The 26,469-nt window shown below is 43.0% G+C and overlaps 1 protein-coding gene across 2 annotated transcripts; it reads left to right on the top strand.

The window, feature by feature from the left end:
- The first annotated feature begins 7,991 nt into the window (after positions 1 to 7,991).
- ERICH5 (glutamate rich 5) lies at positions 7,992 to 26,309 on the top strand. Of its 2 annotated transcripts, XM_064507685.1 has the most exons (4): positions 7,992 to 8,138; positions 12,379 to 12,795; positions 14,843 to 14,959; positions 20,774 to 26,309. In XM_064507685.1, the coding sequence occupies exons 1-4, from the start codon at positions 8,063 to 8,065 to the stop codon at positions 20,794 to 20,796; spliced, it is 633 nt and encodes a 210-aa protein (XP_064363755.1). In that variant the 5' UTR covers positions 7,992 to 8,062; the 3' UTR covers positions 20,797 to 26,309. The 2 variants fall into 2 exon arrangements, with proteins under 2 accessions (XP_064363755.1, XP_064363756.1); XM_064507686.1 differs by lacking the exon at positions 14,843 to 14,959.
- Positions 26,310 to 26,469: the final 160 nt, after the last annotated feature.

Raw genomic sequence — 26,469 nt, 5'->3', positions numbered from 1 at the left:
GGGCCACGGTGGCAGCGGTGCTCTGCTGTGCAGCCTGGTCCTGCGTGGGTGCCCCCGATCCCTCGCTGCCCTCAGGGGCGTCCACCGGGCAATCCCGCGCTGCCACCCTGCAGGGAAGCTTGCTCCTGCCCTGCAACCGCCCAGCGGGCTTCGGGGGCAATTCTCTTCGAAAATACCCTTATGAACAGGCATTTGCCAGCTAAGAACGTGGTCATGACATGAAATAAAGTTTCAGCCAGGAAAAGTTGCAGTAAATCCTACGGTGTAGTCTAGGAAAGACGCCCTAGATTTCTGCTGTTAGTGGGGAGAAGGCAGTGCAGCCCAGCTGGTGCCTGTCTGGACACAGCAAGGAAATAGTAGTGTTGACACTCAGAGTATTATCTTTGTGCGTTGCTCTGTGATGCCCTGTGAGGCCTGGCCTAGCTCACCCACAGCAGCGAAAAGCGGCCCAGGCTGCCTGGGTGAGGGCTGTTTGCGGTTGGGGGTCCCGTGCCCCTGGGCTACAGCGGGGGTCTCAGCACCCTGCCCAAAATGAGCTGCTGCCACAGGGCGAGTTCCCCAAGGGCAGCCCCCCTGTCCCCACTGGGATGGAGCAGGCGATTACAGGGGATTTTCCCCATTCATAGTCGCCCCAGATCCCACTGATCAAGCTCAGTGGACCTGCTGAGGTTGTCAGTGCAATTCCGTTTGAATATCTGTATTTTATGTATCGTATAAATTTGGGGAACCCTGAACAGCTCCTGAAGAGGGAGCTGTTTTCAAGGGTATCACTGCAACTTCAGCTCCCCCCTCGCCCCCAAATTAGAAGAGAATGTAATACTTACCTTAAGAGATTGTAAAACTATTTGTTTCCAGTGATGTGAAGTGCTTTCAGACAAAAAAAGTCTGCACTTCTTGAAGAAGTGATTGTCAGAGACTTTAGTCTCTGGGGCCCAAATCACATCCATAGATCTGTGGGGAATAAGGGATCTCTGCGTGGGGAAATATGTGCAGAAGTGGGAACTTCCACAATATTGTCCTTCACCCTCCAAATCTCCCTTCCGTACTGATGAAGGCCTCTCCTGAGGGTCTGTGGTCCATAAAAAGTCCTTTATATAAGCGAAGTGCTGGTTCGAGTCAGATAAAGGCAGCACTAGAAGCAACAGAAGGCCTATGAAGATTCCCTAAACAGTATTATACAGCCACTGTTTTGTTAAAAATCAGTTGGCAGCTGGGAATGGAGAGGGGTTTGTAACACAAATGCTTCAGAATTAAAGTATGGGAGAAGGTCCTTCAGGCAGTGCTGCAGCAAAACGGTTTGGCATCCACACCAAGCAGTGCCACCCCTCCGCATGTGTTGCTGTGCTCCTCTCCGTGATTACGCCATTAAACAGCAGAAGTAAAAGGAGGCGACACAGCCAAGTGAAGCAGCACATGCCACCGTCTCCAACAAACATGTCTCGGGATGCAGAGACCTGGAGAGCAGCTGCCAGCCTCAGGAAGAAGACCAGTATTTCTCCCACTGAGGTCTCCCTGCTCTAAGAGCAGCCACCACTGCCCCATCCAACTCTCCTGCCTGCCCTGGTGGCCAAATGGAGCCAGGGGGAGCAGTCCCTTTACCAGGTGAGTCTGCTACTGCTCCGGCTCAGGGGCTCTCCAGGCCAGTGCTAAATTGGGCAGTGAACATGAGCAGGCAGGGAATGGAGACCCTGCATGCTACTCAGGCATGCTGGAAAAGCAAGGCTATTCCTCCTCCCTTGGTGCTTCTCCCATGCTACCCGTATTTTGACTTCGACTATTGACAGGGCAGAAGCAAAATTTCCAACTGAGAGGAAAATAATTTAATTCAATCTGGAGAGCACTTGTGTTCAAGGAGATCCCTCTCCCTCTGCCCACCTCCTAAAACCTATAAGGTTGTTATATCTGTTGTTATACATACTATGTATACATATAATTAGATATACTGATATATCTCTGATTTGTTTAAGAAAGCACCAGATAATGGTATTTAGAGGAACAACTTTGAGTGAGAGCAGTAGGAGAAAAGTCACTGGTAGAGCATTGCCGTATTTCAAAATTTAGAGAGCACCTTCATCATTTCAGGCCTGGAGGAAAATGAAAAAAACTCTGTGTACCTGAGACATTCTAAGTCCCTTCTACAAAAAAAAATATATATAATATCTTAAAGAAGCCTTACTGTCTTTGGGTCTGGACATCTGATCACACACTATTGAGTCATGATTGTATTAACATTCTGATTACCATGCTTTAGCTGCGGCCCTAATTTCATGATACATCAACTTCAGTAGAGATGGCAGCTAGAGGAATTCCCGCCCTAAGCCTTTTTTGTGTGTTGTTTTTAACTCAAGTGAAGCCAGTGATTTATTTTATAAAACCATCCCACAAACTTTCGGGACACAAGTGATGGGATGTCCTACTGTGGGTGGGAATGAGCAGTTGAGGAGGGGAGAGGCAAAAGGGCAAGGCAAGAAGGTCTGAAGGCAAAATTGTCACTGGCAGCAGCATATAAACCTACAGCCCAAGACATGGTAGCAGAGCGGAGACATATTCGAGAAAAGATAGGCAAGTGAATGTGTTTTACTCCACAGCTGGGGCTGGCCAGGGTCACGTATGTGATCTCTCCCAACAGTTCAGCCGCAAGTATTTGAATATTGGAAGTTCTGTGCAAATGGGGGCCCATCTGTGCAGCACACACAAATGCATTTCTGCAGAGAAATCCTGAAGCAACTTTTTCTCCATATTTTAGAACCTCACACATCCAGCCCCTCAAACACAATGGTAATAATAACAATGTCAACTTCTTCATAGAGTAGTCTCTTTGGCTCATCTAACAATTACATGTAATCCAGTGACAGTAAAATGAGGCATTAGGAAAAAAATATCCTAATTAATTATGTATGGCATTGTAGACAGCATATAGTCAGCTGAGAGAAAAGAATGGGAAGAACTCTCTTTAGTGAAGAAAAAGGAAAATAACATTGAAGTCTAGAAGTGCAAGTGGTACGTGGATGCTGTATGACACAGTTTGAGATGGATCATTCTGTACAATTCTCTATGAACTTTTCAACACAATTCTGTGATCTTTTGAAAACCTAGCCCTATGTCTTTTACCAATATGAACAGCACATATTATTTTGGTAAGATAAAAATACATGAAAATAGAATAGTTTTTCTTACATTTTTAGTTCCATCAAAAAAATCTCTTCTCAGTTATATAACAACTTTGTGTGAACACCTGCATTCATTATTTTCTCCTTTTGCACTTCTCAGGCTATTAGAAGTGACAGACTGTGTTCTCTGATAATAATCACATTTACAGCAAATGCAAACATGTTCATCCAATTTTCATAGGGTCATGCACCAAACTATCCCCTTTATTGTCAGGCAAACAAATACAGCTCTTTGTTTCAGGTCATTGGGAATTTGGAATCCTAATAATGTACAGGTCTGTTGAATCAGAATTCAAATTGCTTCTCAGTCTTCCTTCCAGGGACTTTACTATTAGAAAGGAAGGAAGGAAGGAAAGAAAAGAGCTGTAGAGGAAAAGGGGTTAAATACAGAAAGATGGTTACCTAGTCCTATTACCTAGGGTACAGGGAAAGTACTGAGGTTACATACTGTCAATTTTGAATATTTGGATATTTGCACACCTTGAATGTACTTTCAGCTCAGTAAAAAGATGCTGAAGAGTGCATGTATGTGTGTGTATACATATATATACACATACTTATATAATATACATATATAGCAAGTTTAAAGAAAGTGCCAGTACAACAAGGTATTTACATCTGCCAAGGGCCAAATTGTATCAGAAATTCAGAGGTGCAGATTTCTAAAAATAGTAGTTAGTCTGATAAGAAGATCTTCAGATTCTCTCCTTTCCTGGAAGTTGCAAGGTATGTCTTAGAAGTTAAGTTTCAAGAACACTGCCCTCCAAGCAAAATAAAAAAGGTTGTGTTTCAGAAGACACTTTGCTGCAGCCATAGATCAACACCACAGAGCAGCCTTCAGTGGAGCTACAAAAATTTGCACCAACGGAAAGTTTGGCCTGAACTGTCTGCTGGAATAAACAATTTAGAATATTTTGTTGCCTGGTCAGTAGTGTTCTTTCTGTATAGAACAGCCGAAGAGTTAAAAAAAGGAGTTGTAGCCATAAACTTTTGAAAAGTCTACTGTGATGTGGTAAGTCCCAGGATTTGGGTATATTTAAGCAGAGATCAAAAAACAGATAAAAATCTACTAGTTGCAGTAGGAATCTTGTCTAAAATATTCAAAATTATGAACAGCTAGTGAGCTCCAGAATGAGTGAAACAAGTCTAGTCATGTCATACTGGCCTAGGGAACATAAAAATTGCCAGTGCCTTACAAGAAATCATTAGAAGTTTGCTTTTGCAAGTGCATTTCTGATGGCGTAACACAGGATATAGATATTTGTTGGCTTACCACTGGAGATATAGCTATCTCTGAATACTCCCGTTTTTATTTTAATTTCCCAGTTTATATTTCTGAGTAAATTGTTTTCCTTTGTAAAATAACTAGTTTAAGATTATTGTTTAGTTTACTGTCATATGTTATTTTTAGCAACTTTGCTTAAACTGCCTTCATTTAGGGAAGCACCCTGAGTGGTTCAGGTTAGCGATGACAGGAAATCTGTGGAGAGGTGCCCTGTTCAAGGGAAGGGATGGGAAGGCTAGCAAGCATTTTGATCTACCAACATCACGCTGCAGCTACTGGATCACCTGCAATGATTTTGGGGTCTGTGCAGCATGGGGCACAGCTTGTCAGTGCCACTGCCCTGGCCCTCACTCCTGTACCCTCTCCACTTTCTGCCCCTACCTTCTCCAGCCTCCCACCACATACCCGGGAGGCTCTTTTTCCAGCCTCACCTTCCCAGTCCTGGGATCCTTTACTGCCAAAGCTCTTCACCCTGCAGCTTCACTAAAGTGCCCATGCCACTACCATTTACACTGGCAAATAGGTGAACATGCTAACACAGTTGTAAAAAACATTTGGGAAGTAGAAATCAAAAGTTGAGCCTAACTGGCATCAACACCAATTCTATCTTGAGCTCACTGATGTTTGTTTGAAGAGAGTGCACTAGTTCAGGCTTGAAGAGCATGCACAGTGAAGCTCTAATCTACAGAGTAATGTAAAGAGTAAAAAGTAAAAATAGGCATATGTAACTGGCCACCCAGTAAAACCCAAGGTGTTACCGCTTGTGACTAGGCAGTGAGCATCTTGGTGCTCACCACAAGGTGAGACGGTGGCACAGAGGCAGCTGCAGGGCAGCAGGTTACCCAGTGGGAATATGCTTGTGCTAAGCAATCTGGAGAAGCCACATGTTGTCCAAGCCTGACGTGGTCCAGAGCAGTGAGACAGAAGTGTCTCATCTGGCACAGTGTCACTTGAACCCATACCTTGATGTGTGGCAGCACCTTGTGAAGGGTCCGAGAGCTGGTCAATCACATTCATCTAATCCTGCATGACAGAACGGATACACTGAGGTGCAGCCTTGTCCTACCACGACCCGACTTACATCCAGCTCCAGCACTAGCTCAGTTGAGCCCCATCTTCCTGCAGAAAAGATGTGATTTCTCCTTTACTCTTGGGAAAGCAGAAGAGAAGAAAGCGAGAGCATGAGATCATCATTTAGTGATTCTGGGAGTCACCTGCCAAATACCCCTGCGTTCTCATTCCTAATCCCAGGACTCTTTCCATACCTTATCCAAGGGCTGTTTAAAGAACATGAAGTGCACAAACAGCCCTGAAGCCTCCCCCACAGCAAGTACTCTTAGCTGTGAAAACATGCCGAAACGTGCCCCTCTCTCTGGTCCAGTAGATCCCGAATTCCTTTCTGCACTCTTTCAATAAAATGGCTGGTAGGTGCACTCTACTCTTACTACTCTTTTGTTAGGACACTGCGGAAAGCAGGTACAAAGCTCCGCGGGCAAGAGAAGGAATCGGATGTAGCTTTCCCACTCTCTTCTCAGTGCGCAGTGAGTCCATTCTGGTGGCCTGGCCACCTTCTCTGAAGGAAGACGCCTGCTTTGTTCTTGGAAAGAAAGTTATAGAGGAAAGACGGCATTTCAGGCAAACCTCTACAGCCAGTGACAGCGCTTTTTCCAGCCCTCTTTTCTTTGTGTGCTGTCTGTTGGCAGCTTCCTGAACCTTCAGGGGTCATTCGTAATGCACAAACGTCTGCATTTGGGGAGGTTGAGGATGCCGAGCACGTTCTGGTTGGCTGGCAATAGGCAGGGAGCTGGGTGTCCTCACGTGTCCACCCACCTATGACTGAGGTTGACCTGACCGAGGTCTGTGTTGTGTAGGGAACCCACTTCCCAGCATAAAGCTGTAAGGACATCCACCAGCAGCATATAAGCTAGACAGTTCTACGCTTAACATCTAAGTTGCTAAGCCCTATGTTGCACCTCTACTTCTGTGCTAACGCACCAGCAGGCCGCAGAAGCTGCTGCTGCATTTGCTAAACAATTGTAGCATTTCACCTTCCCCATCCAGTAACAGGCCTAAAGACAGTCACAGAAAAATCTACTCAATCTACACGTGGTTGTATTTTTTTTCAAAACTGACCTAAAAATGAACTCAAGCTGAGGAAACAGAAGTGAACATGTTCACGCTTATGCTCTGCATCGCTGCTTGTGTTGCTCCTCATATGTTTGCCAGGTGGTTTCCTAGACTGATATGGGAGCATTCAGTATGCACAGCATATGCAGCGAGTCTGATGTGTCTGGGGTACATGTTATCAGTGTAGTGCAGATGCAGTATGTCTGATCTCTCCCAGGTATACTAGAGTTTTACACGTGTGCTGCAATGATGGTACGTGTACCGTACAGCTCATGGTGTAGCGCATGTCCAGGATTTCCATATGTCCTGCTGCCTCACTGCAGTTACTGTTACTGCTCCATCTTGTCTGCAGGACATCAGACACCCTGCACAAATATCCAAAGATACTACATTTTGCCTGGATGTTTTTGAATGGGAAAAAAAAAATTATGTAGAAGAAGTCTACATGTGTGATTACCCTGGTAGTGAAGGACATAATGAAACATGTCTTGAATGCAATAAATAAAATACATTGGACTTGCTTATGTAAGCAAGTATGTTGCAAACATTCTTCATTCTCACTCTTTGCAAAGTTTCTAAGCCGAATGGACTTCTGCCAATTTACCTATATGCAAATATAAAAATCAGATCAGCTTTATTTTATCTTCAAGGTTGATGTTAAGGATGTTAAGAAAGCCACCAAAGCCCGTGGACGCTGGGGCCTGGGGACTCCTCCTTCTAGTCATTAAGCCCAGCCAGGTGGACACTGATGTCCCTTTGTCCCCCGCTGATGGACGCGACTGCTGTCTCTGTTCGCAGGTTCGGCCAGTAGCCAGGCTGAGCGTGTATCCCGGAGAGGCACACGCACAAACACACGCACCCAATGCAAAGACGGCCGGCTGTGCCCGGGCATGGGCCCCTTTACCACGCTTTGGGTCTTTCCAGACGCAGGTCTCCACCTACTCGCTGGCTGAGTCCAGCTTGAGGTTTGCTAGTGCATCACAGGCAAAAGCCCATGCACACAGGATGAAATTCACTGTGGAAAAATAAACACACCTAGGTCCCCCCAGCTGCTGGCATTCAGAGCTCTCGCACACACCCCTAGGCCCCCGGCTGCTGACACAGACCCGTGGGCACCGCGACCCACTGCCGGCGCCTGGACCTTGTGCCTGTCGCACACAGGACAGGGAGGAAGGTAACACAGAAAAACCGGTTACCGATTTGCTAAGGAAGCAGGGCAGACTGCTGCTCGGGCAGACGAGCGTCTTGCCCTGCTTACGGCCCACCGGCCGCTCTTCCCCTCCTCTCGCCCTCGGCGCTCCCTCAGGCCTCGTCGCCGCCCCGCTGCCTCTGCGCACCCCGCGCTACCTCCGCGCTTTCCTGCTTATCGCTGCTCCTCCCCCCGCCGCGGCACGGCCCCCCCCACCCCCCGGCCCGGGGCGCCCGCTCCGCCGCCGCAGCGCGCAGAGCCGCCCCGCCGCGCCCGCCGCCGCCGCCCGCCATGGGCTGCTCCAGCAGCGCCCCCCGCGCCCGCCGCCCCCCGGAGCCGCCGCCGCCGCCGCCGCCGCCGCCGCGGGGTGAGCACGGCCGGGGCTGCGCGCGGGGCCGGGGAGGGGCGGCGGGAGGGCGATAATTTCGGGACTGCTAATTCTGCCGGCGCTCTGAATTACCTCTCTCTTTAACCAGAGTTGCTTTTAGAGTAGTAAGTCACCAGCTTTCATTCTCATCCGGACAGCTTTTCCTAACTTAAAGCCAGGTCTTGCTGTTGCTTCTTCTGCATGACACCTTGTGAATTCAGTGATTTTTTTTTTCTCTCTTTAAAGTCAGTCAGACCGACCCTGCAGTTCTTCCCTTTTCTTGTTAAATTCGTACCCCCAGCCCAGCCCTGTTCGGAGCGGCAGCAATGCTCCCCGGTGGCTTCGAGGCGGCTCGGGTCACCGCGGATGCATTTGGGGAGCAAGGCATGTTGTGGTGCAAGGACACCCTCCGTAAGGATATCCTTGTTACTCAGTGCAAGTCAGATATTAAACAAGACCTTATTTTCATATTTATTATATTTGGCTCTTTGCTCCAAAGGAAGTTTGGAAACCCTTTCTGTGAGAACCCAAATGCCGCACTCATAGGTGTTGGCCCCTCCAATATGACATATCCTGAAGAAAAATGCGTAAAAGTTGTTTGTATTTCGTTTTAATGAATTTCTTTCCTGCATCCTTTAGCTCTGTATTCTTTAGTTTATCATTCCGTTACTGCTGTTGTGGCCATTTTCTGTATGGGTTTATTTTTCATTCGTTGTCCTACAGCATTAGGGTGTGTTGTGACTGCAGAGAAGACTGCAGGTTGGGGGGGCGGGTAGAGTGCTGTACGTGCGGCTGCAGAGCTGGCATGCTTCTGCACCGGGAAGAGCCCCTCTCAAGATATTGGCAGAAATGGCTTTATATTTTTCCTGCTGTCTTGTTCACCTTGTCGATGTACCAAGACCAAATGCCTCTGCTTTCCCATCCTCTAACTGAAAGCTGTTAATGCTCTGCACAAGGTCGCTGAAGTGCTCCAAGGGGCAACTAAAGTAACTGAGTCAGAATATTTTAGGAATTCTGTTTAGAGACCTGTTGATGTTGGTGTAGGTTATGAAATGTACTGAATACCTAAACTAATGTCACGATAATGATAAAGTTCATTTTGTTATCAGAGCTGAAATACGTCCATTGGGGGAATATTGCCAGCCAGATATGTTTTCTGGTTTGTAATTTAGTTTATTATAAAAGGATACTTTGAAGGAGATTTCTTTAAATGTGCTAATGCGAAAAAATATATTTCATTTCATTCCACTGAAATGTAATTCACAAAAATTTGAGGTTTTTCCAAAAGGAAAAGAGGCAATTACTGGCAGAGGTAAAAATATTGTGGGTATGGCCCACTCAAATTCAGTGTGCTTTTTACTGTTTCACCAGCAGGAATCGTCTGTGGCAGGGAAAACAAATATTCGAACTTTAAAAATAAAACAAAACTACAAGGCATCCTAAGAATGTCGATGGCCCCATGATGTTCATTCTTCTTGGGGATAAAGATATAGAACAGATTACCGGGATTTCTTTCTTCTGTATTAGACAATTCTTTGTATTTCAAATGAGAGCAGAGGAATGCTTTAAAGGTTTCCAGCAGCGTGGATCTCGCATTGCATAATAGTAGTTTATAATCCAATTTATATAAAGAGTCTTGTTGAAGAGAGGGCTAGCTGAACGTTATGTGTCTGATGTTTAGAGGAACTGCAGGGGCCTCCTGGTAATAATTTTTTTGAACTAAGTTTCTTTTACTGGGTAACAGCACTTGAAAATGCCATATAACATGCTAGTTTTCATGGCTCACTTATTTCTGTGTTATCAATGCTCCTCGTCCGCCTGGTACTACGCATCAGAAGTGTATGAAGGTCTAAAAAACAAAATGGGAGAAGACGGAGTCTCTTGCCTCTAGGCATATGGGACTTTTTTAGCCACCCTCAGGCGAGCTGTTGTGAGGCTTCTTGGAGGTGTGTGATTTGCACAGTGTTGCTACCCACCCTCAGACTGAGCTTCATGTTAGGAAACAGCGCCTGGGAGATGGGGTGTGATAGAGGCCTTGAGAAGCTAAATACAGAAATGTAATTTCCTGTTTCTCGTAACATAAGAACTATGTCACTTGCAGCAATTACTAGTAGTGGGCCTAATGCAAGCAAAAGTAAGTTCTGCAGAGGGTGTCAGTAAACTGCGGGACTCACTGCTGTTGGGGACTGTGGAGGCTGAGAGCATGAATGGATACAAAGAGTTTGGACAGATTCACAGATCGCTCCCGACCGACCGACCGCCACGGTCGGCGCCGGCTCCCCCTGCCCATGGCCACTGCCACGCTCGGCACCGGCACAGGCCGGCGGCTGGGCCGGGCGGATCGGGGACCTGGCTTGCATAGCTCACCTTACCTCCTTTTTTCTAGTCGCGTTATAAACAGCTGTACCTCTACATAGCATTGCATCGTTTTGTGCAAACGTTCCTTTTATTTAATGTGTTGGTTTCTTATGCCTTTAAGAGCTATCCGCCCCCCTTTTTTTAAATTTTAAAATCATAACCACCAATTTTTACAATTTCTACATTTTTTTAGAATGTTAATAAGTGAGAAACTGAAAAAAGTTAAGCTGGCAGACATCGCTGTTCTTTGCTTACGCTGCTGTGATGCTGTAACACGCACCATCCCAAGGCCATGTTACAAGCAGACCATGGTACAGCTAATAGCAATACTCTAATAACATTTCCCACAAACGTACCAAAGGCTTGAAGCTTTGCCCTGTGGCCATTAGCTTTGCTGACATCTGGCTAGCATACAGGTTAAATTAACTTGTGGGTAACTGAGGACTAGGACCACAAAACATTTAAGCACCTGCTCCCCTCTGACTGCCGCGGTAGGTGCTAAATCCCCATGCTGAAGGGTCTGAGAGGGAGGTTTTGAGTCACATCTCCCGGAGGGCTGTGAAGGGAAATCTGAATTTCGGGCGGGAGGAGGAACCAGTCCGGGAAGAGCTGCCGTCGGCGGCACGCTCCCTGCCGTGGCTCTGCTGGGCGGCTGCTGCTCGCGGCGCTGGTTAGGGATTTTGAATCGCTCGTAGGTCGTGCAGGAAGTGCCACATCATTCTGCTCACAGGCTTTGACACTGCAATCATCTTTTTCCAAGAAAATACAATTTGTCCAGATCTCATAATTACTATATTAACAGATTTTGTGCACGAACTCCCAGTGAGTGCTTTCGTCTTGACATTCCTTGTGAGAAGGTTAAGTACAAGCTGTTGTCAAACTGGATTTAATCAGAAAGTTATTAAATCAGTCTGATAGGTATACATAGCTCCTTTTGAGTCTTCCAGCAGTCAGATACCTGTCAGAGGAATTTTGCCATTTTTTAGCTTTAAATTTCATCTGCTGAAAAGACCCATTGCTTTACTTAGCCAGCAATTTGATCATATATGAAAGAATCAGAAGTTTGGATTAGCACAGGCTTTCTGTTATTGACTGTTTAATTAGAAAAAGTATAGTATGTATGATAGTTTAACCTTTAAAATACAAACCATTTTTTGTTTTAAGAAATGGAGGCAATAAAGATTTGGGCTTTTTTTTTTTTAATCAAATTCTTGATGCTCTTCTGAGGTTGGCAACAGTCAGAGGATTACCAACGGGTAGGATAGCAAAGTTAACCTCAGCAATTTTTGTTCACTTATTCTTCCAGCCATTGGTCGCAGGTAGTGTGTAGCTGCACTGGGGGTAATGTGCTCGAGCATGTGCATCCTCTGGCATGAGAAACTTCTTTCCACTGTTTTTCCTATTAGCAAAAGAATAAGAAATGTGTCAGCTTGTCTGCAGGCACCAACAGGGGTTACCCACAAGCAACCCAGGGAAGCAGTTACTGTTCAGCAAATTGATTCTGTGCTTTGGTTTTCGGGGAGGAAAAAGTTGCTTCCTTGAATAGCATCACGTATCCAGAAAAACTTCTGCACACTTCAGGTCCTTAAGGAAAAACATAATAGGACACTGACCCATAAGCTCTCTTCGTATAAATATATCTCCTGTGCATCAAGCCAAACTTTTTTCTATGTAATAGTAGCGCCGCCCGCCACTGGATATGGGGAAGAGTAAGAGATACGGTGAAGGAGTAATGTCTGTAGCCAGGTGGGAGCTGTCTGACAGGCTGTGCTTGTGCGGTCCCCGTCCCCTGGGAGTCTAGTTCTGACCTAGTTCAAATGCCCACTCATCAATTATCCGTGTTTCCTCTTTTTTTCATTTTATACTCTACCATGAATAAAAGCATCATCGAGTGAAAATACTCCAATTGCAGACAAGTATGAAACCATCCCTGACCAAACAAAGTTGGACCCAGCAGAAGATGTGAGTCTCACCTCTGAGGAGACAAAACCGGGAGAGCATCTCCCAGGAGAGCAGGCCATTCTCATTCCAGCGCTGGAAGAAAAGATTGATTCAGTCAGCAAAAGGGAGGAGCCGGAGGGCACTGAGCCCCTGCCTGCGGGATTGGAGGACGGCACTGGGCCGCCGTCTGCATGGCAAGAGGAGATCACTGGGCCTTCACCACCAGCGCCAGGGGAAGACAATGGGTCATCACCATCAGGACCAGCGGAGAACAGTGGGCTGGTGGATGGCAATGACAGCTCTGTAGTGGAAATCATCAAGAAAGAACATATTACTGAAGAGGACCAACTCATTGAGGGTAATATTGGTGCTTTTGTAAATTCAAGAGACCAAATTATGCCTTCAGAGACTTGTGCATGTGTCTTTTTGACTTTAGTGAGAGACTCACATAAGCTTCTGGAGTCAGAATTTGGTCTGCTTAGTCTATACAATGTAGAGTGTAGAAAAAGATGGTTGGGAAAGCCTCAGACTCACAGGTCTAAGCTAAAATAAATTTAATCAGCGTTTCCAGTCCTTATCTCTGTTATTTCATTTCATGTTCTGTGTTCTTGACAGATAAAATGCCCTACCATACCCCTCATTTAAATGTTGTGTTTCTGTGTAGCTCAGAGACATTGCTTAATATTTGCAGAGACTACAGGCTTTATTGCTTAGTTGCATATATTAATTATAAAGCAACTGTCCCTATGCCTAATGGTGGTGGAGGGTGGGTATCTAATGGTAGAAGAAAAAGGAGCTTGTAGATGCATCCTTGGCATATACAGTCTGTTTAGAGGGCCGGCTGCTGAACAAGCAGAATAGAGATGGAGGTGGAAGTAGCTGGGGCTGAGCTTCCCAAAGATGCTTGGAGATGAGTAGCTGGGGAGGAAGGCTGAGTGAAGGACTGTTACCTGAGACAACAGGTTTTTCCACTTGGGAATGTTGCACAGTGGGGACAGCGTGCTTCAAGGTACCTTGTGCAGTTAGGGGGAGGTGTGCTCGTTGTCAGAGAGGGTGCTCACCTTTGGGGCAGTGCCTGGAGGACGTTCCTCTCTCACTTGTCACACATGCCAAATGTGAACCCTTTATGGGAGGAATCAGGTTTCTCCTAAACAGTGCAAAGCAGCTCAGTGAGGAATTGGATACTTCCTGGAGAAGCATTTGTTTGGGCAATAAACAGGAGAAACACATGAGAAGTATATCTCTGCAGGGAAACATGGTACCAGCAGCCTTCCTCACTGCACATTCACCTTGAAGAAGTGCAAAACACAGGAGAAGGACTAATCTGTGTGAAGCCCAGAGCCAATTCCTGTGCTATTGCTTAACCATGTGGCTTTACTGTGCGCATCTGTGAACCAGCTGTATAAATCTAACTATGTGAATCCCAGTGGTTGAGCTGCGGGCATTGCCTTATGCTCCCACATGTTTCTTTTCAAAAGAATTTGGAGGTCTCTTCTACATAAAATGGAGATCTGTCATTTGGAATAAAGTCTTGTTTTATGTAAGCAGTGAAGGACTGGATACTCAGCTGTAAAACATGTAGTCTTGCCCATCTGACAATCTCAATTTCATTAATCCATTAATTATCATTTATAAGCTTAGTGGCACAGTACTGGAGGGAGAACAGTACCTTCTGAACAATGTAAGATGACCTTATATACATGAAAACATGTTTAAAATTGATTGTTTGCCTGAAAAACGGGTATGTGGCTTTGAATCACCAAGCAATGCATGCTACTTGCAGGGCAAGAGAACAAAGCTTTTGGAAAAACTCTGTACAGTTTTGCTGTTATTTATTCCAAGACTGGAATAACTGCACAGGCTCTTGTGTGCTTTTTCTTTCCATGAGGTATGTGATGAAGAAGAGGCCTCCCGGTTCTATGCTGTGGTGCGTAGGATACATAGCACTTGTTTTGCTCTCCTTTATTCCTCAGTAGCTGTGTGAGAGATGATTAATTAGGTAGCAGCTTACCTGGGAAAGTATAACTTCAACCAGAATGGCACGTTACCATGTTTTCTATTTCTATTCTGTTCCTTTTTTGGATAAAAACACACATATGTAGAATAACACATTACCTAAGAAAAATAATTTGAACAGAAATAGCGCTTGTGATGTGTATTGAATAGAGTGTCAAGGGCATTTTGTATAAGTGTCAGGGAGAATTTTATGGGCACGAAGCCTGCTTATACTTGGATGATGGAAAGTGACTGGGAACATCATGTTTGTTCCCTACTGATTCAGCTGATACTTTTGTAAAGGGCAGTAGAGGGTTGGCAAAACAAAATCAGTTTTGCAGAAAGGAGCTGGAGCACCCAGTGCTTTCTTCAGTGGATCCTAATTTGATCTCCATGGTTACTGTTCCCAGGTGAGACGGGAGAACAGGTGGAAACTGAGCTGCTCAGTGAGATAGTAAGTGAAGGGTCTGAAACAAAAGAAGAAGAAACAGGAGAAGCTGTGGATGGTGCAGCAGCGACAGAGATAGGTATGTTGACAGAGGAGTGAAGGACTGTGTGTGTTATTGTTCAGGAGACAGAAAAGCTGTGCTATTGCTGATGAACGCGTCTTCGTCATCTTCCTGTCGGTGAGCAGCTGCTGCTTTCTGCATTTTAATGCAAGACAGATAGTCAGAATTTTTTTTATTTACATAAAGAGATAGTTTTGGAAGCAATCAATTGTAAGTCATGCTCTTTACATGGGTCTTCTTTATATAATACATGAGTCTTACCAGTGATAAATTATCCCTGTTTGGGGAAAACGCTAGACTGTAACAGTCAGTCTTGGAAAATAAAAACCTATGTTAAAATCATGACTCAGCTCATTATTATTTGCCAGAATTGTTTTCATGAGTTAATAGCTTAACACTGCTCTGTGATTTCCTTTCTACGCTGGACATTCATTTTAGATCCCCCTGGTTTTTGTTATCAGCTGAAACCAGCAGTGTAGCATGGGGTGAAAGCACCTTCCATAGCCAATGAAGTCATATGGTGGGAGGGAAAAGCCACAAGACAAATAAAGCAAATTTGGAAATACTCATGTCAGTTAAAAGAAGAGTGTGAAGGCATAGTACTCCTTCTCCAGCATACTCTTAGATTATGTTCCCATTTCTATCATCACAGTCTTTTTGCAGAAGTTATTTTTTCCTCCTCAGTGTTCACTGAGGATCTTACGCTCATTTATTGTAAGTCCATCACACAAGGCCAGATTCCTTTGGGTATTCACATGCCTAAGGTGGCAGTGGTTGTTGCCAGAACCTGGAAAAGGAAGAGCAGGCAGTGCAGACACCTCCTTCACTTCCACTAGCAAACATTACTGCAGCGATTGAAGCCCAAATCCTCTCCCCGCTCTGGTGAATGTCCTCACCAGTAGCCTAGACAGTCATGCTCACAGTCTCTCTGGACTAGTGAGTACCCTAATTCAGAAGATAATAGCTTCTGCAGGAAAAGTAGAGGGTGTCTTACACCTGAATCTTTCACAGCTTTCAGGTGAACCTCTCACACCTGTGATAAGAGGTTTTTGGTGCCTTCCCAGTGCTTATATACAGGCATGCCTTGGAGATATTGCCGGTTCAGTTCCAGACCACCACAATAAAGTCAATATCGCAATAAAGCAAGTCATACAAATTTTTTGGTTTCCCAGTGCATATAAGAGTTATGTTTACACTATACTGTAGTCTATTAAGTGTGCAATAGCATTATGTCTGAAAAAATCAATGTACATACCTTATTTAAAAAATACTTTATTGCTAAAAATGCTAACCATCATCTGAGCCTTCAGCGAGTCGTAATCTTTTTGCCGATGGAGGGTCTTGCTTGATGTTGATGGCTGCTGACTGATCAGGGTGGTGGTTGCTGAAGGTTGGGGTGGCTGTGGCAATTTCTCAAAATAAAACAACAATGAAGTTTGCCACATCAACTGACTCTTCCTTTCATGAAGGATTTCTCTGTAGCATGCAATGCTGTTTGATAGCATTTCACCCACAACAGAACTTCTTTCAAAATCGGAGTCAATCCTCTAAACCCTGCTGCTGCTTTATCAGCCAAGTTTATGTAACATTCTAAATCCTTTGTTGCCATTTCAACAATGTTCACAGCATCTTCACCAGGAGTAGATTCCATCTCAAGAAACCACTTTCTTTGCTCATCCATAAGAAGCAGCTCCTCATCCATTGAAGTTTTATCATGAGATTGCAGCAGTTCAGTCACATCTTCAGGCTCCACTTCTAATTCTAGTTCTCTTGCTATTTCCACCACATCTGCAGTTACTTCCTCCACTGAAGTCTCAAACCCTCTCAGAATCATCCATGAGGGTTGGAATCAACTTCTTCCAAACTCCTGTTAATGTTGATATTTTGACCTCTTCCCACAAATCACAAATGTTCTTAATGGCATCTAGAATGGTGAATCCTTTCCAGAAGGTTTTCAGTTTACTTTGCTCAGATCCATCAGAGGATGGCAGCTATAACCTTACGAAATGTATTTCTTAAATAATGAGACTTGAAATTACTCCTTGATCCATGAGCTGCAGAATGGATGTTACATTAGCAGGCATGAAAACATTAATCTCCTTGTACACCTCCATCAGAGCTCTTGGGTGACCAGGTGCATTGTCAATGAGCAGTAATATTTTGAAAGGAATCTTTTTTTTCTGAGCAGTAGGTTTCGACAGTGGGCTTAAAATATTCAGTAAACCATGTTGTAAACAGATGTGCTGTCATTTAGGCTTTGTTGTTCCATTTATAGAGCACAGGCAGAGTAGATTTAGCATAATTCTTAAGGGCCCTAGGATTTTCGGAATGGTAAGTGAGCATTGGCTTCAGCTTAAAGTCACCAGCTGCATTAGCCCCTAACAAGAGGGTCAGCCTGTCCTTTGAAGCTTTGAAGCCAGGCATTGACTTCCCTCTAGCTATGAAAGTCCTAGATGGCATCTTCTTCCAATATAAGGCTGTTTCATCTACATTGAAAATCGGTTGTCTAGTGTAGCCACCTTCACCAATTATCTTAGCTAGATCTTCTGGAAAACTTGCTGCAACTTCTCCACCAGCACTTGCTGCTTCACCTTGCACTTCTATGTTGTGGAGATGGCTTCTTTCCTTAAACCTCATGAACCAACCTCTGCTAGCTTCAAGCTTTTCTTCTTCAGCTTCCTCACCTCTCTCAGCCTTCATAGAACTGAAGCTCCCTTCAGGGCCTTGCTCTGGATTAGGCTTTGGCTTAAGGGAATGTTGTGGCTGGTTTGCTCTTCTATCCAGACCACTAAAACTTTCTCCGTATCAGCAATAAGGCTGTTTCGCTTTCTTATCATTTGTGTGTTCACTGGAGTCGCACTTTTAATTTCCTTTGAGAACTTTTCCTTTGCATTCACCACTTGGCTACCTGTTTGGCGCAAGAAGCCTAGCTTTCAGCCTGCCTTGGCGCCCAACATGTCTTCCTCACCAAGCTTAATCATTCCTAGCTTTTGATGTATCGTGAGAAACGTGCGACTCTTCCTTTCACTTGAAGACTTAGAAGCCATTGTAGAGTTATTAATTGGCCTAATTTCAATATTGTTGTGTCTCAGGGAATAGGGAAGCCCGAGAAGAGGGAAAGAGACAGGGGAATGGCCAGTCGGAGGAGCAGTCAGAACACACAAAACATTTATCAATTAAGTTCGCCATCTTACATGGGCATGGTTTGTGGCACCCCAAAACAATTACAACAGTAACATCAAAGATCACTGATCACAGATCACCGTAACAGATATAATAGTAATGAAAGAGTTTGAAATATTGTGAGAATTACCAAAATGTGACACAGAGTGAGCTCATGCGGTTGGAAAAATGGCGCCGAAAGACTTGCTAAACGCAGGGTTGCCATAAAGCTTCAATTTGTGAAGACCGCAAGATCTGCAAAGTGCAATAAAGCAAAGCATAATAAAACGAGGTATGCCTGTATGCGCTAGCCTTTGAACTGTTGAGTAGAAGGGGTGAGGACTCCCTTAAACAGATGAGGAAGGCATGTTACCTCTGTCTTCCATCCCAGCTGGTATGCTGTGAGGAGGCAGAGTTCACTTGGTAGGAGACAAATGGGAAGCACCAAGCTTGGAAGTTCCCACAGGGTACAGGTGTTGCTGGGCAGGTCCAGAAGCAGGCATTTGAAAGGGTCTGCGAGGGCAAGCCACTTTCTCTAACTGGTGGAGAAAGAGGTTCTTGTAAAACTCTTCTCAGAGTGGGGAGGCACTGAATATCTGCAAGGGTTGCCTTGCAGGGAGCAGCCATGTAAGAAGTTCTTAAACAAGAAGGACTGCAGGACAAAATATGAAGAGCCACTGCTCTGCAGGGCAGTTCAGAGCACCCTGTCTCACTTGTGCCTGCTAGCGCTGCTGAGTCTTCATCTTAACTGTGTCCAAGGTCATTTGCTCTATCTTAGCTGTCCACAAAACTCATAGGCAAGAGGGTTGTTTGATGAGTTTTGCGGTAAGTGTTAGGCATGCCTGTGCTATCTTGTTTTAGTTGCACTGACCAGAAGCCAGTATGTTACACCTGTGCTATAGGACTAAGGACAGTGGTTTGCACCATGAGCACCACAGCCTGGAAGACGAATATAGTGCTGGTCAAGAAATTTGGACAAAGCATATGTGCCTGTATCACCTTGTCATTAGTCAAGTGGAATTAGATAAGCAGTGACCAAAAAAAAAGCACTCACCTCCCTGCCATTTATCAACTGTTGGTCCTGGCAGTCTACAGATTAGTCCTATATATTGTTACTTTTAAGCTAGCCTGTGAAAACAAGCTATTGTTGGCTGTTGGCAATTGTGCTTTTCTCAATCTTATGCAGTATAGCTTTGCCTCTGAAGTCCAGAAAAGTTTATTCATTCAATTTGCTTTTAATCTCTTGTGGGGGGGCTTTCTAGAGGAGTCTTTGCTGTGAATTCAGCACAGCACTTAATTTTCTTCTGGGAAACCTCAAAGAACAATAGAATCTTCTTCCTGAAGATTAAGAGATTTCATCATGTGATGATTACAGCTTTAATGAAATAAAATTCCTGCATTTACCTGCCTTGACAATATTCTTCCCAATAATATTTCTAAGGAAGCAAAACAACCAGCCCTGCTTTTGTTTCATAATACATTTCAAATGATAGGAGCATACCAATGTAGACAGCTCAGTGAACAGCTGTGGGCAAGAAATGTTAAGAATGGAACAGTGACCATATAAGTCGCTGTTGTATAATGAAGCAGTTCTTCCATCTCGAAAGGATGCTGAAGAACTAAAACAAGATTCTGGGCAGAGACACAAGAACGCTAAGGGGAATGGAAAAATTCTTACATTAAGAGGAATCAGTAATATTCAGATCCTTGTCTCTGAGAGGATATGACTAAAAGGATATTAGTTGATCACCGTGCAAAATAAACAGTGCTCTAAAGGTAGCTGAGGTTTCTCTCTGAACCAGGGCATGTTCAATTACACTAAAAGCATGGTGAATTCAAAACCACTAAAGGGATTTTTTTTTCCACACAAGAGCAGCATTATTCATGCAAATTAACTCTCGGACTCCTTTTCACAGAGAGGCAGTTTGACTTCTCTCCTATGTCTGCTGCTGATGGCCAAGACATGTTGGCCACAGGGGCTGGGAGCAATTGCTGGACGAGACATTATTGCAGAATCACAGAATGGTTGATGAAGGGACCTCTGGAGATCATCTGTCCAACATGCCCCCCCCCGCTCAAGCAGGGTCACCTAGAACAGGTTGCCCAGGATCATGTCTGCTCAGGTCTTGAATATCGCTGAGGATGGAGACCCTACAACCTCTCTGGGCAACCTGTGCCAGTGTTCAATCACCCTTACAGTAAAAAGGATTTTTTTATGTTTGGATATTTTGGATTATTTTGGATATTCCCTGTGGGAAATGGAATTTCCTGTGTTTCAGTTTATGCCCACTGCCTCTTGTCCTTATATGATTAAGATTTAATGAGATGTCTGCCTCTGTGTCAAATGTGACTGAAATTATCTAGTGGTTTCAAAAGTTAAAAGAAAAAGCAGCATGATGGGGAGGAGCATGAGACTATTGCAGCATAATCAGAGTTTACACAAATGATGTTAATGTCTGTAAGAGGAAGTTTGTGCATGAATGGGATGGAGGAAGCAGAGATGGCTGATGTTAGCTTTCTTAAATCCACACAGAACATCTTTACAGAGCCTGCAGAAGAGCAGATAACCCCTTGAGGCTGTGATACTTCCAGGGAAATTTCATATTCCTATAGGATATATTGAATCTGAATTTGTATCCTTATTTGTTAATTTATTTTTTTTCATTTCAGAGACAGCTAATAATGAGGAATAGAAGTTATGTCTATATGAACATCCTCTTCTTGTGCCTGCTCTTCTGTCTTCATGAACATTCATTAATTTTATTGGGTTGGGAAAATAGAAAAGTTTTTATGGACTTTGCCACAAACATGAATAAGAGGCAGGAAAAGTTTTATATACTATATATTTTTTGAGGTCAAGCTGCCAAGACTTCAACCGTTTCAAATGCCTGAGCTTTCACCTCCCTGCCACAGTGCCTTCTGTACACTGCCAGTGCAGCGGGATCATTTTCTGACAACGCTATACTCATTCTGTTTTCAATTAGGACTTTTCCCGAGGCCAGATAATTAACTTAAAACCTGAGCAGACACCTTTGAAACCTTCAACCAGCATTATATAGGATAAAAAATGTAGCATAGCACTTTTTTTTTTTAATGGTAGTGTGTGTAAAAAGTCAGAAATGAAAGTCTTGGTGCTGTGAACTTGTATACACATAGATAATTTCTCTGAAGGCCTGGACGACTGGTTATGGAGTTGCTCCAGTGTATGGCAGGTGGAGGAATGGAATCTGAGAGTACCTCTTTACTGGGCTGTAATTAAATGCACTGGTCATTTCTTCAGAAAATGAAACATATACAGGGTGCAATATCCAGTAACCACGTGGGTGTCCTCTGCCAACCTCTATTTTAAACACAAATTTATTGAAAGAACAGCATTATAGCTTATATGTTAGTTCAATCACCCTTACAGTAAAAAGGATTAGCTTACTACCATCACCAAATTATAAAAATCCCCTCTAAGAACTAACTTCTGTGCTGCATGTGCACATATGACTCCAGCTGACTTTGGTTCCTATTAAATAATTTAATTTATATCCCTGGCCTATCAGGTTTTTACTTTATCTGTTATATTTTGGTTATATCTAAAAGTTTCTGCTTATCAGCAGTCTGTTCAGTCTACAGATATCTCAGCTTTATTTAAGGTCACCTACTAATGTTGCCTGTAGGAGAGAACCATAAACTTTTATGATCAAAATGCACACACTTTTTTTTTTTAAGGATTTTTGGTAAGTGGATATTGCAGAGGCTTGTTTTTTGCTTTTTTACTAGCCTTCTACATTAGAGAACTTAAGGCAAGCAGTTAGTCCTATTAAGCATCTAATATTGACGCAGAAGTATGAATTAAAAATTCAAACAGGTAGCCAAACTTTTTGTCCATGTACTCAAATCATTTCATGACAAAGAGCCATAAGACACATATCATACACTCCAAAGAGCTGAGAGGCAGGAGAGCAGTTAAGGAGCAGCACAAAGGCCCCTGGGATGATACAGCTGGGGTCCATGGTGACCCAGCAATTTCACCTTCAGCTGCTTCTGGTGGTTAGTACCCTCCTGTAAGCTGGGGATTCAGTTTAGACACCAGCACCTGTGCCAGCATGGTCCTGCTCCCAGTCAAAGAAATAACATAGGCAGGGGAGCCACACTTGCTGCCTGTAAGCTGTATGTTAGATCAAGAGTTACAGTTTGACCAGCTATATTGAACAACTGTAAAGTATAAACCAGTTCCATGACAGAGAGAGCATTGACAGCAGCAGAAGAGATTGCACTTGGAAAGAAGATACGATGCTACGAAGGAGCCTCTGTACACTGCAGAGCCACTGTTGTTACCAAAAAGACATGTGACACTACATTTTTATCTCAGCGTTCAGCTTTTTCAAGACATTCAGCAATTGTAATTGGGAACAAGAGGAGTATAAGCCAGTCAGTGACTCAACATCTCAGTCCTTATGTATTTTGTGGTTACAACTGATATAAAAGCTGTTTTAGCTTTTCCTTTCTAAAAGCTGAAATATGCCCAACATATGAAATGTTAATCACATAAATTACCATAAGATCAGAACTTGGCTGCTAGACTTAGGCTGAACAACCCTACTTTGAGAAATAAGACAATCACTATTCCACTAGGGCCCAGACGTATTTATGTTCCATTAGCTACCAAATCATGTACCATGCATAAAGGGCCAAAATATGTGCAGTTGTTCACCTCTGCAGACCTCTGACTATCAGAGATTGCCAAGAGCAGAAATTGGTCTGTGTATCAAAGAGCTTTCTCGTGTTAAAGGCTGAGAAGATATGCTCCAGTGTTTGTGTTTACAGGTTATACCTCCAGAGCTGCAGCAGTATACCTCAGCTTTTTTTTTTTTAATATATAATCAACATACAAACCCATCTTCAGAAATGTTCATAAAGATCTAGACAATCTTCAGCCTTTTACTTCTTCCAAGTTAGTGTAATCATTCCATGCCACAGAGAGTGCTTGACTTCTTCAAGGAACAAACCTAATCACCAAGCTAACAAGAAACCTCTGGTAGGAATTTTGTTTCAATTACCAATACACATAGCCCTAGAACAGGTTAATTTTGGACCCTGTCAGCTCTATGTATGCACACACTGTATTAGGATCCCAGAATATATTTAGCAATCTAGCTTGCTAGAGTCTGCTCTTTCACTTAACATGCACCTGCTTTCAGAAAAAAACTTCAGCAAATGTGAGGTCCTTATAGCAGAAGATTAGGGCAATTTAAGTTTTGTTATGCATTTTAACAGAGAACAAAGTTCTGTTAAAAGTAGGTACTGAAGTTTGATTTTTGTATTGTTTAATCTATAGCGAACATAATCATTTGGGGAAAAAAATTCTAAAAGAAACACCTGATGGAAAATGCTAATTTAAGTATTGCGTTACTATCACAGCAATATATTAGATGAGCTTTTTTCTTTTTAATATTTACACGATTGAAACATTTTACATGGTGAAATTAATATGGCAAGTGAAATTGCAACTTCACATTGTGCATGCTAGCGGCTCAGTCTAGCTAACAGAAATGGCTACATTTAACTTAGCTCCAATTAGAATGATTTCATACATGTTTATGTACTTTGCTGAACTGAGACCTAAGAGATATCCACAATATTTGCTTTTCAAATAGAATTATGGGGCTTTGCCTTTTTAAAAACATATCAAGTAATGTAACACTGCTTAAAAAGTACAAGTTTTTGCCATCTATATGGAAGGCTGATCATTTAGGTTAAGAACTGCTATGTTAGAGCTATAAATAAAAGTGTTTATTTCAGTTATTTTAGAATTCCTCTACTGGAAGAATTCATATTTAGGCTTGAATTGTTCAAGAATGTGCGTCGGGTCCCCCACTCAAAGCTAAAGAAACTTACAGCTAACAGTGGATTTTTGTTCCTGACTTTTTGCAAAATTGCACCTACTTATTGATACAAACATTTTTAATGTAAGTAATCTGTTGTGTCTCACGAGTAGCATCTGGCCTGTGTTCTTACAGGCGCTTCTCTTACATTTCAGTCTCAGTTTGCATCTTGCTGGGAAAAACCAGTAGTATATTCATACCCCTCTGTACCAATGAAGGCACCAAAAGAAGTTCTGTAAAGGACTTTAAATCAGCAAACAGGGAAGTCAGCACAAAAAAAAAATCAAAACTGCCATCTAGTGTTAGGTTTAGGCTGGCAAAGAGGCAGCATAGCACAAATAAGGCAGCTGGTCACACTTATGAGGTAAGAAGGGATAACTCTAGCTATACAAGGCTGACCTTAGCTTATTTTCAACACTATTGATACCTGCTGATGGTGAACTCAGCTAATTCTGCTACAAATAAGTTAAATATATTCCAACAAAGTAACTACAACTGAGAAAAGCAATAAAGAAAAACAAAAAATATGAATTGGGAACCTGCTTAAATAATATAACTCTATTCGATTACATTATCCCTAATTAACAAAAGTGAAGTAACATTTGTTCAATGTTTCCTATAAAGTCATTGTCATGTTACCACTCACTCCTTCCTAGTAAGTCTGATGGTGTTTCTGTTTGGTTAGCTGGGATTGCTTCCTCAGTCAAAGAACTACTACCGAGCTGTAGAAGATGAAAAACTTGAATAGTATAGCCAAAGAGAGAGAACAAGAAAGAAGCTGGGACTAATAGCATTTGTGAGTAGAAAGCTTATATGCAGAAAAGCCAGGCACTTTTCAAAAGCTGTTGCTTAGAATTTATATCATATGATACATTAAATACATTCCCCTGCCTCTCTTAAAGGTAATTATCTCCTATTTTGGAGATAAAGGAAAGCAAGATATGGCTGTAAAAAGCCATATAGTTGTACATACTTGTTGTGACAGTCTCCTTATTAATCTCTTTTCTTTAAAGACACAGATTATGAACTCAGTGGAAAGCAGGAGAAATACCCAATTGAAGCCATATTTGGAAAGGCTGACTGTTTTCACAAGTTTCTGTGTAATACTGCCTAAATATTGCTAAATACTGCTAAAGCAATACCAGAAAGGCCTTAAAAATATGAAATACAGTTATCATAACAGTGCAACTAAAGTAATGGGAGCTAGAGAGTAGGGCTGACAAGCAGGAAGGTAAGAGACCACTGGTGGGACGTTCATAGTTTATCAAGGGATCAATATGATTCACAAAAGATTGTTGTGGAGGTTTGTTTGCAGGAGGATGGTCAAACTGAGCAGTATCTGTATATGTCATTTAAAGATATATACTGATACTAGGTATATACAGATAGCAACTGAACACATGCTGCTATATTGGAGTTTTCTTGTGTGCTTAGCCTACAAAGTCATTAACCAATTAAGTGCGTAAGAGATGATCACCAATAGGCATTTTGACATCATGCTTAGAAAACAAGTGATAGGCACATACGAGAACTGCAGTTTGGATTTAAGTTACAGACGGCTCAGCCCACAGTGCTGTCACTTGACCAATGGCAAACCTACATCATGCCCTCACCCTGCTGTACTGCTGTAATAAGGATGTTGGAGTGACAAATCCAGTGCTGAGTCAGACTTTGTGGCTTACCAAAACTGAGCAAGTTTGGTCACAAGAAGAGATTGGACTAGAAATGGATGCTGGAACTGTCACTCTGGAAAGACCAGCCTACAAGTCTCCCTCTCATAATATGGCTGATAAAGCTACAGCTGAAATGGTGCATTCCCTAAGCTGCCATGTGTATCTGTTTTTACTTACTATAAGACAAAAATGAAGATGTGGGATAATGCTACTGTCACTGTATATACATGTAACGGATGGCCATCTTTGCAGAAGAGAACATAACAAAGATGTTCAGGCCAACAGACTGTCAGCAAAGAGAATTTTTGTTCATTTGCACTGAATAAACCAATATTGGGTTCTGGCACATGGCTATGGGGAAGACAAGAAATCCAGTGTACCATGAGATAGCTTTAACCTATCAAGTTCTTTAAAAACACAGTATCCATTTCTACTTGTTTAGCTAGAAGATAAATGCAAAGTGATGGGATAACATGCCATCACCAGTCTGACTCTCAATATTGTTTAAACACTCTATCAAGATGATGCTGTTCTTCTGTTCTTAACTGGAAGAACTGCCAAAAACTAATGTCACCGTAGCTAAAAGCTTCTTATCTTGGAAGACTATTTTCATCCTTAGCTATTAGGAGATAGACAATAAATCTATTTTTTTGGTTTGAATCATTTCTTATTGAAGACACAAGATAAGGATTTCTTGTAATGGTATATAAAAGCATAACAGCCTTGAAAAAAAGTGGCAGAACTGAATCTAAAAGTAAATAAATATGTAAAGCACTTATTTTTAAATAAGAATTAGGAAAAATTTGTTCCCAAAAGACAC

The sequence above is a fragment of the Dromaius novaehollandiae genome, chromosome 2 (assembly GCF_036370855.1).
Source record: "Dromaius novaehollandiae isolate bDroNov1 chromosome 2, bDroNov1.hap1, whole genome shotgun sequence".
In the NCBI taxonomy this organism is placed as follows: Eukaryota; Metazoa; Chordata; class Aves; order Casuariiformes; family Dromaiidae; genus Dromaius; species Dromaius novaehollandiae.
Note: the sequence above shows the minus strand (reverse complement) of the source record. Positions and strands in the feature narration are given on the sequence as shown.